General features: G+C 40.4%; 1 protein-coding gene across 4 annotated transcripts in view; it reads left to right on the top strand.

Annotated features, from left to right (window-relative positions):
- Window positions 1–19,303, top strand: part of MYO9A (myosin IXA) — a 2,281,069-nt gene that overhangs the window by 2,217,387 nt on the left and 44,379 nt on the right. For 3 of the 4 annotated variants that reach the window (XM_044077496.1, XM_044077494.1, XM_044077493.1), the window contains 2 exons: window positions 8,707–8,760; window positions 13,324–13,526. In XM_044077496.1, the coding sequence (XP_043933431.1) occupies window positions 8,707–8,760; window positions 13,324–13,526 (257 nt within the window). The remainder of the gene's footprint in view (window positions 1–8,706; window positions 8,761–13,323; window positions 13,527–19,303) is intronic. The other variant, XM_044077495.1, reaches the window with a different exon arrangement.

The following is a 19,303-nucleotide window of genomic DNA, read 5'->3' as shown; positions in this document are numbered from 1 at the left end:
TAAAAGGTACAACAGATGAGTTACAGGGCAGATTTTTTGATAGTTTTTGTCCCACTTCCATTTCCAAAACAATCTCTAAATCTGTAGCTGTAACAAACCACATTTATTGTAGACATGCTGTTCAAGAAAGCTTACAAAAAGAGTTCCATTACAATTCAAGTGATCAGATTATTATTCTCAGCTTGTCTTCCCATGTAAAAAGATTAAGACCCATTTAAGATCTCAACAGGCATTTAATAGTTTGGAAATTCAAAATGATTTGCTTTCAGATTATAAGCCTTTTCTTCTTCAAGGGCATTGAATAGTATTGTTGAATTTGTAGGGGTGTTTATTGAAGTGTTCCTGCCTTTCTTGTACAGGACGGTTCTCAGATTTTAAGTTGGTGAAGATCATTTTGAGATTATAGTTTTTCCTTTTGGACTTTCCACAGTCTCCAGAGTTTTCTTCAAGTTCTTGTTCCTGCTACAGTGGCTATCAGGCTAAGTAATATAGACCTGTATGATGATTGCTTGACAACTGCCCAATCATAGTTACAACTCCCATAACACTTAAGATGCACTATAATCTTTTTTGGATTTCTTAGTCCTTACCATTAGTCACTGTCTGATTTTGTGCCTTTGCTTGATACTTTTCCATGCCTGGACAAAATCCATGAAATGGTATTGTTTTCATGGCAAGCCTTGAAGGCAAGCTTCCTTCTTTGCCACTTGATGGTGCGGCATACTATGCTTTGTATGAGAAAGTTTCAGCAATATGTGAGAAGCACTGTATCTCATGAAAGAATTGACTTAACAACTGAAACATTTCTGAGAAACTAGAAAAAGACCACATGGTGTCCTTCCTTATCACTGTTAGTTTTCTTCACTGTTGAGATATCCTGCAAAGGATAGCCGAACGTCTGACCAGCATACCAAAGACCTCACACCTTCCAAGCACTGTATGCCAGGCCAACATTCTGTGTGCAAGCTGTAAGGTACCTTTGTGAAATGTGCAACCATTGCTAAATAAATCTTGGGTATTAATTCACATTTCTGTGCCATTACATTGGGATGAAATGGCAGGGCTTGAAATGACCTCCAGGTTGATAGTGTAGTAATCTACTATGATACATAACATACAAGCGCCTAATCATCAGAATTTTTTTGCCACCACTCCAAATGCTACCTTTGAATTGGGTCTGCAAGCCATACACCAAGTTGGTTCCACTACCAAGCCTTCTAAAGATAAGTGCTCCATTGGGATCTCTTCCTTCCTTCTTTTTTTCTTCCTTTTATTTTAGTTTACATGTCATCCAGGAAAGGAAAATGTGGGTATGGAAGGCAGATTACCCATAAAGGCAGACATAAAAAGTGACTTTTTTGTTTGAGTGCTACTCACAGTCATTTGCAATGTGAGATTTATCAGATATTTGTTGTTAAGACATTCCCCAGTTATCTGTTGTGTCTTTCAATTTATTTGGAAAACCATCAGTTGAAGCTTTTGGCTCAGAGTACCATGGCTGAATCCACTTGACATTTATCCAGTCGAATTCTCCCAGTCAACAAATGTAAAGTAAATGTAAAATAAATAAATAAATAAAAATGTTCAGCCCCCTGTTGAGAAGAAAGCCAAAAAGGAATGTACTGATCCTGCTGCTTTCCAAATGGACATCTCTGTCAGGTTAGTTGAAGTACCTAAGGATTGGTTCCACTGTCAACCTCTTCTGCCGCAACCCAGCTGGAAGCCGACAAGAAGCTGCCTACCTGCATGTCTGCTGATACTGTGCCTATGTCTGCTGCAGATGTGGAGGGGGAACTATGCTTAATTATTTCAGAAAGGCCTAGTGGATTCCCCAAATACTTGTTAGGGAAGAGGTGCTTGGTACCCTCAGTGAATTTAGGCAGGGGGTCTGAACTTCCTAGAATTGTTAAAATTAATATTCCTTTAAAAATTTGACTAAGCATGTGGCCTCTGTAGCTAAGGATGCCCACAAAAAATGGTGGGATTTTACTCAGGGACTTTTCAGTGCTGTGCTCTTAAGCCCATCAAGGATTGCTTGTTCTGTTTCTGTTCCCTGGTCTTTCACTCCTTCCAAATGTCATAGGGACTCTGATTCCTCTGCTGAAGAGTTAAACTTTGGTGAAGAGTCACTGGCTTACTCTTCTCAGATCCACTCTCCCCTTGACCTGGGATCTGAGAAAGATGATTCACTTTTTCCTGACTCTCTAATTGAAGAGTTGTCTTTTGGGGATACTGTGGTTTGTATGATGAAGCACTTTAAGTGGGACTGTGCTTAGGTTTCTGACATTCAAAAAAATCTACTGTGAACTCTTGAAAATAGATTCTCCTTGGCCTTCTGCTGTCCCTTTAGTGTTGGCTGCCCTTTTGAATACTTAGAATGCAGCTTCTCAACCTCCTGACCATAAGAAGCTGGATAGGTTCTTTAAATTTCCAGAAGTTCAGACTTTGTTTTTTTTTTTGATACTCCTGTTAGTTGTGTAGCCACTAATAAACCATACAGGTTTTTGTCCTCTTCAAAGCTTTTACCTTTTGATAAGGACAGCTGTGCTATAGACAGGTACGGTAAAATAACGTATGTACTTCTGCTACCTTAGTTTTCAGTCTATTAATTGCCAGATATGTATGACTAGGTATGTCCTGGCTCTTCTCTCCTAACTTGGGGATATTCGGGCTGATATGCCTGATAAAGAGGGTAAGACTTCTACCATTTCCCTTTTCAGCTCTGCTTCTCTGGTGGATCTTCACTCTATTAAATGCAGTTATGATGCTACTGATGCCTCCTCTTCGGAGGCTGCATCTGGATCTGTTATGAGGAGGTATTCTTGGTTGCACCTCCATGAAATGCCCGAGAACATCAAGGCCAAATTATTAGACTCCCCCCTTAGACAATCAAAGTCTCTTTGATACTACTAGTACTGAATTGTTTAAGACCCTTCAGGATAAGGGTAAAGATATGCAGGGTTAGAAATAAATCTTTGTCTTTCCTGTTCCTGCGTTTCAGAGAAATTTTCCTTCTAAGCCTTCCTTTGTTCATAGGTAGACTTAACAGTCTTCGAGTAAAGTTTTTCTAGACGAGCCTTGTCAGGGTTCTTAAGGTCAGAAGCTTCCTTTCCCTTTCATATTTGCTTCTCTTTGAAATTCAGCCACTCCTACCCTTCAGCCACATTCCTCTGTCCCTCAGGTTGACTCTTTCTTTCCTGTTTGACAACAGATAATCACAAATGCTTGAGCACTTTCCATTATCCAGAATGGTCATTTTATGGTTTCTCCATTCTCCTTCCTTCCTCAGCTTCCTCCTTGTCATCTTCTACATTTTCCTGTAGTTCGTCAGGATCTGGTGGTACAGGGAGTCATCGGTCCTGTCCCCTTGTCTCAACAGGGAACAGATTTTTATTCCAGAATGTTTCTGTTTCCTAGGAAGGAGAGGTTGTTGAGTCCCATTCTAGAACTGTCCTTTCTCAAGGTTCCATCTTTCAAGATGTTGTATTTTCAGACATTTTTCCTTTGTTGCTTCCTCAAGCTTTTCTGGTATTCCTGGATTTGAAGGACGCTTAACTCCACATTCCTGTTCACCCTCTCTTCAGGAAGGTTTATACCTTTCACTGCGTCTTCCTCTCATTATCAGTTCTGTGCTTTGCCTTTTGCTGTTTCTGTATCTCTGAGGGTCATTACCAAATGTCTGGCCCCTGTGGTAGCCTTCTGCAGACTTCAGGGAATTCAGATATTCCCTTATTTGGATGACCTTTTGATTCAAGCCTCCTCTCATTAGCTCCCACTTCATCTGTGGAGTGTGGGGTTCACCCTTAATCTCAAAAAGTTTGTGTTGACTTCCTCTCAGGACCAATTGCTCCTGGGTTGCAGGATTCAGACCATCCTGATGTTGGCTTCTCTTCCACCTCCCAAGGTCCTGTCTTTGATTGCTTATTTACAGTCCCTTCTATATTTTCCAGTCTTTCCTACGAGGGAATTTCTCCAAGCTCTGGAGTACATGGCATTCAGTATTCCCATGCTTCCCTTTACCAAGCTCCACGTGAGGAAATTCTACTTGTTTTTCAATACTGTTTGGCTTCAGCACTGCCATCTTCTGGAGTTATCTGGTCCCTCTCTTGCCCTGTCTCAAGCTTGAGCTCTGCTAGTGAATTTACCAGATATTCCTGATTATAGGTCTGCCTTTTCAGGTTCCTTTCCATACTTAGGTGCTATGCAGGAATGCTTCCAGTCGTGGTTGGGAAACCTCCTTCAGCAATCTCAAAGTGCAGGTTCTTTTAGACACCACTACTAGAAAATCCTGTGTGTTTAAATGGAAGAGATTTTCTGTTTGGTCAGGCGTGACCTGGACCCTTTTCCTTTGGGTGTTCCTACATTCCTTTCTTATTTATGTGAATTGCTCAATTCTGGCTTGGCATATTCATCTGCTAAAGTTCAGTTGTCAGCCATTTACACTTGACTGCCTCTGAATCCACCTCTGGCTTCTAGCCAAACAATTTCTGAAGGTGTCTTTCATACTTCGCCTCCAAGAAACCTATTCCTTCTTCTTGGGACATTAATTTTGCTCTTGAGAAATTGACTCAGTCCCCTTTTGAGCCTTCAGTTTCTTCTTCCCCCTACAATATTGTATTTGGAAGACTGTATTGTTGTTGGCTCTTCTGCCAAGAGGGTCTCTGAACCTCAAGCACACATGGCAGATCCACCTTTTTGTTTTTCACATGGACATGGTGTCTCTTTATATCAATCTTTCTTTTATGCCCAAGGTGGTTATGGATTTATACTTGAATCAGTGCCTTCACTGTCCGCCTCCTTTTCTTCTCCATGGAATACTAGCGAAGGGTTCTTTACACCTTGGATGTACATAGACAGCTCAGATATTATCTAGACAAGACAAAACATAAAAAGAAAGCTGAGCAGCTTTTTGTTTCATTTCATGCCAGGAAACTGGGTTTGGCAGTATCTAATGAAACCGTCTCCTCCAGGATTTCTAAGGCCATTTCTTTTTGCTATTCTTTTCATGGCTAGCATCTTTCTGCTTCTATTTGTGCTTGTTCTGTCAGGGTAATGGTCTCTTCTGGTGCTTTTTTCAAGGTTCTTGATACTAGATTTGTTTTGTAAGCAGATACCTGGTCTTCTGTTCAGACTTTCACCAAACATTACAACTTGGATGTCATTTCTAGGCCAGAGCGGGTTTTGTCAGGGCTGTCCTTTATGGGTTTTTGGAGGGCTCTTCTGTGGTGTCCTCCTCCCATACTTTACAGTAGGTTTTGTACCCTCCCAAGAGTGAAACATACTGCAACAGTGATAAGGAAGCAGTTAGTACAGCTGTGTAAGATCTCAGTGTAACAACAGATGCCCTAGTTCTTACTCTTGCAGTATTCCGTCCCTCCCCCCATCCCTATTTATTTTCTGTTGTGTTCCTTCTGATTGAGGAGGCCTTTCTTGCACCCTTTTCTTCTTCTTCTGTCCTTCCTGGATGTACATGCTATTGCTTTCCTCTAGGGTTAATGTGGTTCTTCTGTTACCCTTCAGTTCTGAGGATTAGGCGCTCATATGTCACAAATGTACTGATAAAAACAGTAAAACAGAGTGGACCACGAACTGCAGAACTCCACTTCAATACAAGTTTAGCACTTTCGTCAGAACTGTTTCCAACTTCTTCAGAACCACATATGTACCTTATGCCCTGCACATAGGATATATGTCTGATCTGTAGTGCCTGGAAGGTGTAAAGGTTTTGCTATGCTGGTCGGACTTTCAGCTGTCTTTGGCAATATTTCCCAAGATTAAAGAATGCTGCAACAGTAAGAAGTAGGACATTGAATGTTATGGTAAGATCTGACACAACTCTACCTTCTAACGTGCAAACATAGAAATTGAAAGGGAATGGTGCATACAAGGTTAATACTTCCAGCATGCTGCTGGTACCTCAGGAATGTGACTTCTACATGGTTCAAATTGCAATTTTGAAACCATCGTTTTGAATTAATATTCATTAAGCATTAGACAGCTAATATGTTGAACACATTTTCACTGAATACACGTGCCCCTCTTGGACAGGGACAGTAGGTGCTGATCATGGAAATAAGGGTAGAACTTGGCTAGGCTTGTAAGGGCCCTAGGGCCATTAGCTTAGTAACTCCCTGTGATCCTAATGCAGACCTTCTGATTACTTAAGACCTCCTGGCTGAAGTTTCAGATACATCAAGAAAAACTCAGATCCCATCCACTAAAAAGCAAGCTTATTCAGCCCAAAAACATAAAAAAAAATTACCAGAATTAACAAACCGTATACAGCAAAACTCCATTTTTTTCCAAGGGTGAAATCCCATCCTCTTTTTCCACAATGGGAGAGTTCACCACCTCCTGTTACGTAAGTATATTAGTTATATAGTTGCAGAATCATACGGAAAAGAAAAAAAAAAAACATGCAAGGTTAAACATAGTAGCCACTTGAACTGCAGTCTCGCAGTCTAAGGACCAGCATAGGAAACACAGCTGGAGAAAGGTAACATTGTGAAAGCAGGATTAGAGAGGTAGTACTCAAGCACTTAGATGGTCACCATTTGTAGGGAAATGTTCAGAGCTGATAGGAGGGGCTAGAAGAATACTTTGCCAGATGGTAGAAGTTCTTCATTTGAACAGAGTTAGGTTGTATTGCCTGACTTGGTCAGTGTGCCGATGCTCCTGACTTGTCTCAGGCACCTTTATGATCTGCATCTTATTTACTCTGTTACCAAGATGCACATTTCTGCTGTTTCTGTCCATCATGACTTTGTGGAGAGCCAGGATTTTGCCCAGCACCAACTAATCAAGTAACCCATTTTAAGGGTTCTGTATCCCCTTCCACTTTTGAAGAACTGTTATCCTTTGGAATTAAACTTCATGATTGACAGACTTGCTTATCTTCTCTTTGAGTGGTTTGATTCATCAGCTTTGAAGTTTGCCTTTGAAAACCTTTCTTCGTGCCATCACTTCCACTTGCAAGATATGGTGTTTCATGCCCTTATTTGTAGGGATCCATAGACTGTTTTTCATAAAGACAGGGTGTCTCTTGAGACCAGCCCACATTTCCTTCCAAATGTGCATCATAATTGTCCTTGAAGTAGTTAATTTATCTCTCTTCTTTCTTTGCAGGGGTAGGAGCTGTGGGATAAAGCCTTTCACACCCTGAATGTGTGTGACCAGTTCAAGTTCTACCTAAAGGGAGGGATGTGAATTTAGAATGACAGATAAGCCTTTCATCTCCTTTGCATTGATAAGGGAGTAGCTGGCAGTTGCAAGCAAACCCTTTTCAAGTACACTACCAGTTGTTGTATATCATCATTAAACAGTGAACCATCTTTTGAAAAATGCTCCTATACCAGGGTATGGCAGTTTCAAAAAGCTTCTCCAATGCAGGCATTTATGTCATTGCATCTTGGTTATTGTCTCATGCCTTTACTAGGTAATATTGCTTGAGCCATGATTCCAGAAGTGGTCCACCTTTGTACTTCTGGAATCTTCCTCTTGAAAATTCACATTTTTAACCCCACTGGCTAGGATTGCAATTGCCCGATCACACCTACTCTACACTCTTTTATATGCCTCTCCTGTACTCTCAAACCTCAACAAATCCGAACTAGGTAAGCTGTCCCATAGCTACAGTCATATTTCCAGATTCGCCACTGGCTCCACCTATAGAACCCACCATTGCCAGAACCTTAAACAACTAGAGTGGCTGGAACTGCCCAGCTTAATTCAATTCAATCAACTTTTAATAGCGCACAAAATTTTGTACCACACTGAGAATACCCCATCACTTAAAAATATCATTAAGCCATATAGCAACCTAAGATCCCTATGGTCAGCCGATAAACTACTGGTCCATACCCACAAAGCTAATAACCTGGAATTCGTTGCCAAACTATATAACCCTACAATCCTCCAAAAGTCTCTTTAAAAAAACTCAAACAGTATCTCAAAGTGAATTGGCTATGCCCATGTACCAACCCTGATTAAGTTATAAACTAAAAGCATATTCTGCAATTATCATAACTTGTAACTACATCACCAAGCTCTGCTTCCAATCTGATGTCTCTTACTTTTAATTGTCTGTCCATGAGAATTGTGAGTCCCTACTAGGGAACATTACTTACCCATTGTATATAATCACTTTGTTTTTATAATTGTTTGCTAACTTCTGTGTAATCTATGTCAGTTTGTCTATGTGGAGCTTTTCTCCCCAGGCCTTCACTGAAAATGGACATGTATCCAGTCGGACTATCCCGGTAAACAAATGTAAAATAAAAATAAATAAATAAAATAAATATATGTTTTGTAATTTGCCTTTATTGCACACGCTCAGCAGAAAAATTTCTTGTGAGCAGCTCAGCCATGAATGGAAATCATTTGTTTTCAAGACAATAATTGTTTCAATTGTAGAGACATTTAGCTGAGTGTTAAGTGGAAGTCTTCATGATAATCACACTTGTTATTTAAATACTCTTTCTTTCTTAGAACTGAACAACAAGAAAGGTGCTCAGGGTGGCAATAATCAAGTCAGGGGTCTTGCTTGTGATTGCATGTGCATGGTAGTCCAATAGCTTTCCACTAAATACATTTACTTCATATGGTATGCATTTTAATTAAACATGCTTTACTAACAAAACTTTTTTTTTAATTTACTATATGCTTAGCGCAGTCTAACATTTCCTTTCCATGTCCTTCCTAATCTAGAAACCTGTACTAATTGCAGTTAGATTTATGAGCATAACCCGCAGTTCAATCTCGGTATGTATAACTTGTATTATACATGTTCCCAATTGTCTTTGTCACTTGTCGTGTCACAGCTGTCATGCCCATTTCAGTGCCATGTTCCTCCAGCCTACCACTTCTGTTTACATTCATTTGTAGTACTCACCATTCCAAGCTGCCATTAAGCATTTTGTTCCAGATTCATGTTCAGTCCCCTTCTAGTCTACAGCCTTGTAGACTGTTGTTTTAATTCCCCACAGAGTTTTATGTTACATTCATCTAAATTAATGTTTTAGTATGATTATGTACTTCCTGTGAAGTGTAATACTTAGTGCTGATGTGTTTGTCAGTTCACAAATGTTTCTATGTGTACGTCTAAACATCAGTGATTGATTTCATTTGATAACTTTATAGACGGCTGTAAGCAGCTGTCATATATACACATTGTTAAGCAACTCTGTCAAGTTAACACTTTCATGACTGAATTATTGTAGTGCAACGTATCATCCAGCTTTTCTTAAAGAATCTCACATTTGAGTATCTTACAGTGCAGATTTATACAAACATTTTAGTGCATATATTATGTTCAGTGGATTAATATTGGCTATAAATATGAGTCTGATGCTTTGAATAGTTTAAACTTTTGTCTTAAATGAAAATAAAATTCTGTAGATATATTTAATGCAGTCTTGATTCATGGATGTTTTCTGTCTTAATTTATAAATGATGCAACGGCCTTGGGGATGAGAATGCTGCTAAATTCTGTTTTGTAAAATTATACAGAGGTATTCATTATGCTCGACACAGTGTGACATACTGGGAAATAATACTGAATGGACCAAAGGGTGTAATGAGGCCCAGATCTAATGTGTGCCATGTGTTGCTTAGAATTCAACTAAGTTGCATCTGTATTTTTCATCATTTAAAAAAAAAAGATCAAATTGAATTCATGTTAGCAATCTAGTGGCACAAATCCAGGAGATAACTTTTCCTTTATTTCTGTTTGTTTATGCTTTTTTTTTTTAACTAGGTGAGCTGTCTCATCTAAGGACCCCTTTTCAACCACAACCCAGTTGCTGAAGCATAAAACAATGTATACACATGTAATACAACACTAAAGCACTTGCAATAGAGTATAAATGAGCAATTTAAATGGAAAATACACATTGCTTTAGTTGTCAGAGGAGGTTGGGGAATAGTATTAGAAACAAGAGGGAGAAGCTGAGAATGTAATACAAGTGGGCTGAGACTTCTTGGGGGTGGCAGATGGATAGTAATAGGAAGCACAGTATAATTGGCTCCTGATAGAAATGCAGTCAGTCCAGTAGCATTTCTGTCAGGGTATTGATCATTGCATGATCTCAGCAGTAGAAGAGTTTGTTTGATATGGTGTGGTGATAATTTCCTTTGCAAGTTAAAGAGATCAAGCTGGGGATATAGTCCTTGTTTTATAGCAGACCAGGCCATGCTTTGAATAGTGTTCATGTGTGGAATTTTAATTTCCTTGCAGCACTGTGCATTGAGAATTCAAGAGATGACCAAGTCTTATTCATCTAAAATGGAAATTTAATCTCACTGAAATATCATTTTAATGGACTACAAGTCACTCTGCAAAAATTCAGCTGCTGCATTATCTTCATTTACTCATATGTCCCGTATAGTTTTTAGTAGTTAGTATTCATATGTTTTGGACAGTGCAACCTTATTTTTCATAAGGACATATTTTCCTTGTGAACGTACTGTAGATTTCTTCATAAGCACTGTCATAATTCATGTTGAATTTGATCATTTATTTTTTATTTGCAAAACGGACTGTACGTACCTAGCTAGGCTGTTGCATTCAACAGAACTATAAATTCACTAACAAACTTTCTCTAGTGGGATAATTCACAAGTAAGGTAACTGAAAGGACTACCTCCTTCAGTACGCCTCAGAGATGTATCTGTGAAGGGGCTGCATGCGGTCAACATGGCCAGCTCTGTGGGGCAGTAGGATTAAGCTCCTTTGGAAACCCTGGTGACCTACTTGGGATGGACTGGTTTGTTTGGATGTCAGCGGAAGCCAGAGTGGATCGGGGTGGGATGGGGGTAATTAGTGAGTGGTTGGCATAAGCTAAATCGTCCCCGGTTGAGGGAGGGTACATAGGCTTGTTGTCTGGGCTTCTAGGCCTGACAAGTAGTGTGTAGCACTGCAGTGGGATAGCACTGTGTGGAAGCATGTTTCAGTGATCTAGTGATCTAGTGATCTAGTATTCTAGTATTGCAGGCGTTGCCTTCGAAAGGCGCTCACCAAGTTGCTAAAGGGATGGTGATAGGGCGGAACAAAATACCCCAGCCAAGCCACGGATTAAAGCTACATGTGGCTTTCATTTCTCTCCTTCACTGCCACTGGCAAGCAAAAGAACAAAATATTTTATTGGGGAACATGGAAGACTGAATGCTGAAGTTATTAGAGGAATAAGAAGATGCAGAAGCGATCTACAGAACATTATAACCTAGCTGCAGCTTTCAGGATTGGAACCAGAATTGGCACAGTTTTCTAATAAGGAATGCTGCCTTAAAAGGTTTTCCCCTTCGCTCAACCAAATAATGGCTTGGTGCTCACCTTCTCTAGATTGCCTGCTAAGTATGAAGACAAATTAGATGGTTAAGTTGCTTATCAAAACATTAGATCTTTGAAGATTTCTCAGTCAGGAGGAAGGTTATCCGTGTTGTTTCCCTCAGGATCATGAGAAAAGGATAGACTTGGGTTTTCCTAATCCAGCATTATATGGCTTGGGGGCTGCTTGAAACCTGGGAGCCTCTCTTCAAGGTAGTTTTTGCCAGCCGGCCTTTACTTCATTGTAGAGACTCCTGCAGAGGATATTGTTCAGCAAGGACTTCAAGTATTTTCCACGAGAATAAGTCACTTTAAAGTTGTCCTGGCTTAATTATTTTTAGCAAACTTAGAATGACAGAGGGAAAAAAGACATTATAGAGTTACCCTTCAGTGAAGAGATCACTGAAGAAACTGCAGGGTAGGTTTCATTGTCTTTCCTTTTGCTGTCTGCACTCCTTCCTCCAACTGAAGGTCTCTTCACTGTGGGTTGTTTAGAAACCCAGAGTCCTATTTTCTCTTTTGTGAGAAGAATTGAGACTTTCCCATCCTAACGACAGGAGACCCCTGTAAAACAACCATTTCTGCATATGGCAGAAGACATTGGAGTCCATCTGACTTTCTGATACAGGTTCTTCAGTGATTAGCCTTAATTCTCCATCAGCGTGTATTAAAGTGTTTTCTGTGACCCCTGATGAAAGCCATCAGCAACATTCGCCAACATTTTCAGTTGATGAACACATCGGCTTTTACTTCCCTTGGTTTATATTTCATAAGTAGTCATTCTGATTCCAGTGTAATGTGTTTTTATCAATTTCTAAACTGTGTGATGTTCTCAAAAGCAGTTTTTTTTTTTGGCTAAAGTGGCTTTCCCAAAATCAGTTGAAGTCCCTTCTGTTCTTAAATTGAACCAACCCTCTCCATCAGAATTTTGAACAGAAGCAGAAGATGTTAAGCACATTGAATGAAATTCTGTTCCTCACTTTTCCTTTTTCCTTAGATTCAGGATTCAGGATGCTGCAGATTCCTTGGTAGCTGGGTAGGGGTGGTGAAGCCATAGTAACGAGACGAGAGTGGCTTGGCTAAATAAGTCATAAGAAAGGAAGTGGAGTGTGGTAATCACTGAGCTACTGGATTTCTGGTATGAGTACGGGTGGATAATGGAAGTGCAGGTAGGCACTGTGAAAGACATAGTTTCAGTAAGCTGGGTGAGAGATGAAGAGTGTTGTATAATGTAATAGAGAGTTACACGGTAGTAATAGCTGTTTGCGGGGTAGGGGTGCCAGTATTGGGTTGCTGTATTACAGTAGAGTGACTTAGTGCTGAAGGTGTGGAGAGAGGTGTGGTGTTGCACAGCTTTTCTCTAATATTCTTAGGATTTCACAAGGTGGGGTAGGAGGCCGCATCAGTATAGCAGTGCACATTACTGAAATTAGTCTTGTAGAGATGGTAACAGCACACCTTTGGGTTCTGTTTCCAACAGACAGAATGGCTGTACCTTTGTATGTCTACAGGGACAGGGTACTTATTTATGTGTGAAATAACTGTGTTTATGTTGCAGCCTTTGCTACGAATCTTCTTACTACAGAAAATGTACCTGCCTTTACGTAAATGTCCACAGACATACAATAATTATTGTAGAAACTGATGCCAAGTTGGCATTTTGTGCATTTCACTTATCTGATATCCAAAGAAAAGTGTTTCATATATTTCTAAGCATAAATCCCACCTGCCAAGACATCATTAAAGGTACTTTTTGCAGCTGCATTTCTCTTCGAGCCAAGAATAAGAGCCTGTTGTAAGTTTTTTATATTTGGGTCCTATTGTCTTGTTCAGACTTGTCTCCAAAAGTTATGGCCTTTCTTTTTCTTTTAATCAATGAAACTTGTTTTTTTTAGTCATTGTTTTCATCACAAATGTCGTATTTTCTTGACAGTCAGCATTGTAGTTAATATTCACTTGTTTTAGAAGATGTTAACACAGGTCTTTTCTTCCTGGGCACAGGGCAAAGGGAGGTTACGTCGTTTGAACTACCCAAGTGTATCATCACCTGGGATCCAAAGGAATCCATCCATGTCTGATGTTGCAGAGGAGTTAGTGAGTGGCGATGAGTCCATGGAGATTGATCTGACAGAACAGCAGCAAGCAGCCATGCAGCAGGAGGAGAGAGTTCTAACTGAGCAGATTGAGAGCCTGCAGAAAGAGAAGTGAGTAGAAGAAGCGCTTGGAATATTAACAGTTTAGTGTATCATTTGTTTCACTGATTTTTATTGATTATCCATATATGCATTATAGATATTACAAATTATATTAGGTAAACATGGTGGCTTGCACATATTAGCCTGGAAAAACATATCAGATGATTTACGTGCATTAAAAATGTCAGTCAGATATGATTTAGACAAAAGGTAGAGTAAGTAGGAAGTGTGTGTGTGTGTGTGTGTGTGTGTGTGTGTGTGTGTGTGTGTGTGTGTGTGTGTGTGTGTGTGTGTGTGTGTGTGTGAGATCTCAAAAAAAACTCTGTGAGGGTATCAAATAAGGGCTTCAAAAATTTATAAAAATAAAAAATAGTCTTGAGTCATCATTTCTTCTCACAACTTTATTTAGTAAGCACTTTTGTACTCACTCCTGCATGAACCTCATCAGACTAATAACATTTATGAATAAAGCAATCCTTATCTAAGAAGTGAAACAGTCACATGTAAAAAAAAAATAATCACTGTTAGTAAATGATGTTCACTAAACACATAAAAGCATCAATTTAAATAAATCTTGTCTTCCATTAATAGATCTCTTTCAAAGTGTAGGCAGTTCAGGGAATTCCCCTAATTGTTTCAAATGATCTCAGGTCATTGAGTTACCAAAACCGAGGAGGACACTTCAGTAATAGGGAGTTATAGGTGTATTTTACTTATTAAAGTAGAAACAAAACTTTATGCTTGCAAGTAGCTTGCAGCCTCTCTAGAAATAACTTAAACGTCAGTCAAGCTTGGCTTGTCACATGTACATCTTGTACTGAACATTTAGAGCATTAGTAGAATATGTAATTTAGGTTCAACCCTACAGTTGTCGTATTAGCTGACTTTTTGACCATTTCATTGAATTATTTAGTGCTCTGTAGAGTCTTTTGCATCTGATGTTGTCCATTTTCATCTGATTTAACCTTTGGGAACTTGGATCTGACTCCTATCTGGCCTTGGCATCTTCAAATATTTGGATCAAGGGCTCTGACTCCTCCCATACCCATAATTCCCTCACCACTGTCAAATTTCCTCAGATCTTGTTTTCAACCGAGTGGTTGCGGAGTCTCTTGAGCTCTTTATTGAGATAAGTGTTTTCTCAGTTTTTCTCTCTCCTAATATCAGAAATTGTTTTTCCTTCCATTTTCTATTGTAATTCATTCTCCTCCCGTATAGTTAATGTAAAAAAAAATTCCTGTTCTATTAACTATTCTGTTTCTGTTTTTGTAATTATTGTAATTATGTATAGTTTTTTTGTACTTAAAGTTAGAGTAGGTGCAGGTAATGCTTGTTACTAAAATTTGCAGTGTCCTGACTTTCTTAAAGTGTTGGACAAAAGCTTTAAGATGAGTGGTAAATGTGGCCACAAAATTCCTCCACATGACTCCCCACTCCATTTGCATTTACTGTTTGGGAGCAGCATACCTAGATACAGAATGCAAAGCCTGTGCTTTGTTTGGCCACAAAAACTAAGTTTAAACTAATTTTAAAGGGCCTCCTTCCGTCTGCTTCAGGACCTTCAGTAGTTTCTCCCTCATCTTCGACTCCAAGGTAGAAAGAAAAGGAAAAATAATATAGTCAAAGGAGCCCATTCAAAACAACACCCGTAAGAAGAAAATAGAAAAACCTGATAAAATGGTGTCTGTATCCCACAGTCTTATCAGGTCCAATGCAGAAAATGCTGAAGTTTTCAGATCCAAAGCCTCAGATCCACTGTCCATCTCCAGCCAAACGTTTCACTCCAGATCTGATCAGCCCTTGACTTCTCTCCCCATTCTGCAACAGCAGTCATGGGTTTTGTTAATTGCATCTTCCAGGTCTGCCCATTTTACTAGGAGTTTCACTGAAGCTACATTGACAGAATGATGCGTAAATTTCTCCAGATGAAGATACATTTGGGTATCCTGCCAGCTCAGTCCCCTCTGATAGTCAGGAACATTACCATTGACCCATCCCTGTTCGACTCTGTTGCAGGTCCATCTTTTGGAACCAAAGACCTTGGATCTGAATACTTTTGGAGCACCTACGTAGACACCAATAGTGCCTTTCACTTTGGTTCTGACTACAACCCAGTCTGTCTCAACTCTGAACCTCTTGAATCAAGATGAGAATCGGAGCCAAAGCTTCACAGGCAGTGTCCAAGAAGAGGGTTTGACTCCAAAACTGTCAGAGCCATCCCTTCCTTTCAGGACATCGACTGTGAATAGCTCGGCTCTGATGTCTGCCTTGGAGATGAGGAGAGTTGAGGGTTCGGGGGAGTCTCTCTCTGTACCAGCTATTAGAGAGACTTCCTTGGCTCTTATCTCTTCCTCAGCCTATGAGGTCTTCCAGCAGGTCCTGTCATGCTCAAGGAAAAAGGTACCACAATCCTTTTTGGATCCACCCTGATTGCAAACATATTCTGCTCTGGAATTCACTCCTTCACACGGACAGTAGAGTCAGCCTCCAAAAGTCTTGGGAAGTACTCTCGGAGTTCTCCATCTGACTGCGACCTGTTGACAGATATTCCCTGATGACAGGTACTTAGAAAGCAGAAGTGCAAGTAGAAGCACTTGGATTCATCCCAGAATCTGTCACAGAAGACACAGATTTGGAGGAAGGAGAAGGTTCCATGAGATCCCCCTTTGGAAATGCCTCCTTCAAAGAAATAGTAGAATTGGTCAAACAGAAATGGGAATGGTCCACAGTATGCCTTCCCATTAAGAATCCATGTTCCTGAAGGCTTTTGGAGTTGGCTCTTCTACATCCTGGGTGGTTCCCGATGCCTTTATTGATCTAGTGATTCAGTGAGCCTGAAGAGAGCCTGATACAGCAGAGCCCATACCAAAGAAATTTGACAAGATTCAGGCGGTGCCAAAAGACACACTTAATTGGAATAAGGGTTCCCTAGTGGATTCCATGGTTGTAGCAGCAGCCACAAAGAAGAAACTCTCAGAGGAGAGTTCATATGTCTGTCTCCCTAACAGGGAGTCTAGGGCTTTGGACAGATTTAGAACATGGACTTGCACTTCAGTGACTTTTTCTCTGAGTGTGCTGAACTACATGGGCCATATTATTTTGTTCCAACGAGAATTGACCAAAGAAATTACCAATTCTTTTTCAGGTAAGTTGCCAGTGGCTATCAAGAAAACAATGGCATCCCAGCTTTCTACTTTATCTGCTGTTTCAAATGTCTCCATGCATTTGCTTTCAAATGCAGCTGATGAGACAGCCAGAACAGCAGGTACCAGTATATCATTACATTGCCATGCTTTGGATACTGTTGTGAGATTTTGCGGAGGGCTTTAAGATGTCCTTCATCAGTGCTCCTTTTGATTGTACCACATTGTTTAGCCCAAAGTTAAGAACACACTATTGAGAGGTGAACAAGATGGTAAGACTTGTAGAACTACAACAGGATACCAAATGCTGTACTTCAAAAGAAGAAAAAAAAACATGTACTAAAAAAGAATAATTTATTCTAGTGCCACACAGTTACAAAAAACACTTCTTGTATATCACATTTCTAATAGTTATCCAAGATGGTAAGACTGTTTCTGCCATTGGGATTTGTTTCTCCGCTACACAGAGAACCTTCTCCAAGAATCAGCAAGGAAGGAAGAAAATGTGGTTATGAAAATAATAAGGTTCTACTCAGGGCACGTCTTCAGACAGACCCCTTCTGGGGCAGAGGAGGAGTTAATTTCAATGGATGTCACCCAAGAGACCGAAGTAGACTGCAAAACCAAGGATTTCATGGACTGTTTTCTGAGAAATCCTGCCAGTGCTGCTGCACTCTGGAGGCAATTGGGGGTCACCTATCCATACAACCCCTCAAACCTGGTGGGCCATCAGTTCATATTCTTGGGAGTTAAGGATAATAACCAGAGGATACTCAATTCCATTTCTAACAATGCCTCAGGCAAAATTAAGGATTCTCTTTGTGCCATCCAATCAGTTGGAATCCACAACAGCAGAAGTATTAAAGCTGTTGGAAGAAACAGTCATCCAGCATGCCCTACCAGACCAGTTTGGATTTGGTGTCTATTCCAGGTTTTTTGGTTCCAAAAAAGACAGGTGACCTAAGGCCAATATTGGACCGAAGTTATTTAAACCAGTATGTGAAACAGACAGAATTCTGGATGGTCACAGTACAGTCCATTTTGCCTGTACTCAGAAAGGATGACTGGATGTACTCAGTCAAGCTCCAGGATGCCTGTTACCACATAGAGATACACAGGCACTCCGAGATTTCTCCAGTTTCATCTGAAAGCCAATCATTTTCAATTTAGACCGCTGCCATTTTGACTCACCACAGCCCCCTGCATGTTTACCAAATGCATGGCATCAGTAGTGGCCTACCTCATACTGCAGAAGTTCCAGATGTTCCTGTACTTAAACAATTGGCTTCTCACCGCACCGACCAAGGATCTGCTAATTTTCCAGTGGAACCTTTTACTACGATTACTCCAACTTCCGGGATTATGGTGACCGGATTGAAGAGTAATTTGCTCCCAGTTCAGAATTTATCGGATGCCACCTAAGCATTATAACTCAGATAGCTACTTTACCTCTGTACAGGGTTCCTTCAGTCCACCAAGTAGCATCACAAGCACTAGCCAATCCATCCCCTCCAGCATGCTTAATTATAAAGCTTCTAGTACTGATGGCCTCAACCATCATTCTGGTTCCTATGCCCAGATTTTCTATGAAGGTTCTGCAATGGACTGTGTTAGTCCAATGGTCTCAACATTATCACCCTCTCAACACTGGTCTACAGGGCATACCTTGATGTCTCACTGTAAACTGGATTTACAGTTCAGAGCTCATTCCTCCATTGGCTGTGCTGATCTCAGGAACATCTTTCCTTAATTCCACCTGGGAAATCATGTAGCTAGGGATTCTGTCCCAAAGGTTGAATCAGACAAAAAGGACTACATCGGATGTGAAAGTTATGGACTTACCATAAAGATACATCCATGTTTCCCTATTTTTATCTGATTCAGCATCCCTCCCACCATCCCCTTCCAAACTCTGAACTGCACCTCCTTGGAGAAAGGGGAAGCTTTTATTGGAGTCTACTTATAGCATTATGAGAAGAGACGTTCTAAGGTACATGGACACCCTTAGATAATAATCCCCACATCCACATCAGTGTTCTGGGAATGAGAGCAGACCTTTTGGTGTTGCAGGCATTTCAAGACTCTCTTCCAGTGGGTGTGATTGCAATTCAGACAGACATGTCAGTGGTCTGGTACATCAGTCAATCAACCAACCAACAAGGAGAACCAAATATTACTCCTTGAGTTGAGAGCTTATGAGTGTTTGGCAATGTCTTCCTATCACTGTCTGATGGCAAAGCACATCATGGGGGCTTCCAGTGTACTAGCAGACAAACTGAGCAGGTGCAGTTTTTCGCCTCATGAGTAGTCCCTCAATAAAACAGCGGCAAATTAAATTTTCAGTTGCAAACCCTGCTGCAACCTGTTTGCCTCCTATCTCAACAACAAATGCAGCCATTACTTTACCCTGATCCCTCCACAGAGACGGTCACTGAGGGGTGCACTGATCTACAGCTGGCTGCCCAGTTTCCTTTTTGCATTCCCTCCACTTCCTCTAATTATATAATTCATTCCGAAAGCCAGAAGGGACAAGGCCAAGGTGATCCTCATTTCCACATAGTGTCCTCAACAAGTTTGGTTCCCATATCTTTGGTCTCAACTGGTCAGGCCACCCTGAACTTGGACTCATGATTTCTTATCCTT

This window comes from Protopterus annectens, chromosome 7.part0 (assembly GCF_019279795.1).
Source record: "Protopterus annectens isolate FY-2018-M chromosome 7.part0, PAN1.0, whole genome shotgun sequence".
In the NCBI taxonomy this organism is placed as follows: domain Eukaryota; kingdom Metazoa; phylum Chordata; order Ceratodontiformes; family Protopteridae; genus Protopterus; species Protopterus annectens.
This window is presented reverse-complemented; position numbering and strand designations above follow the sequence as displayed.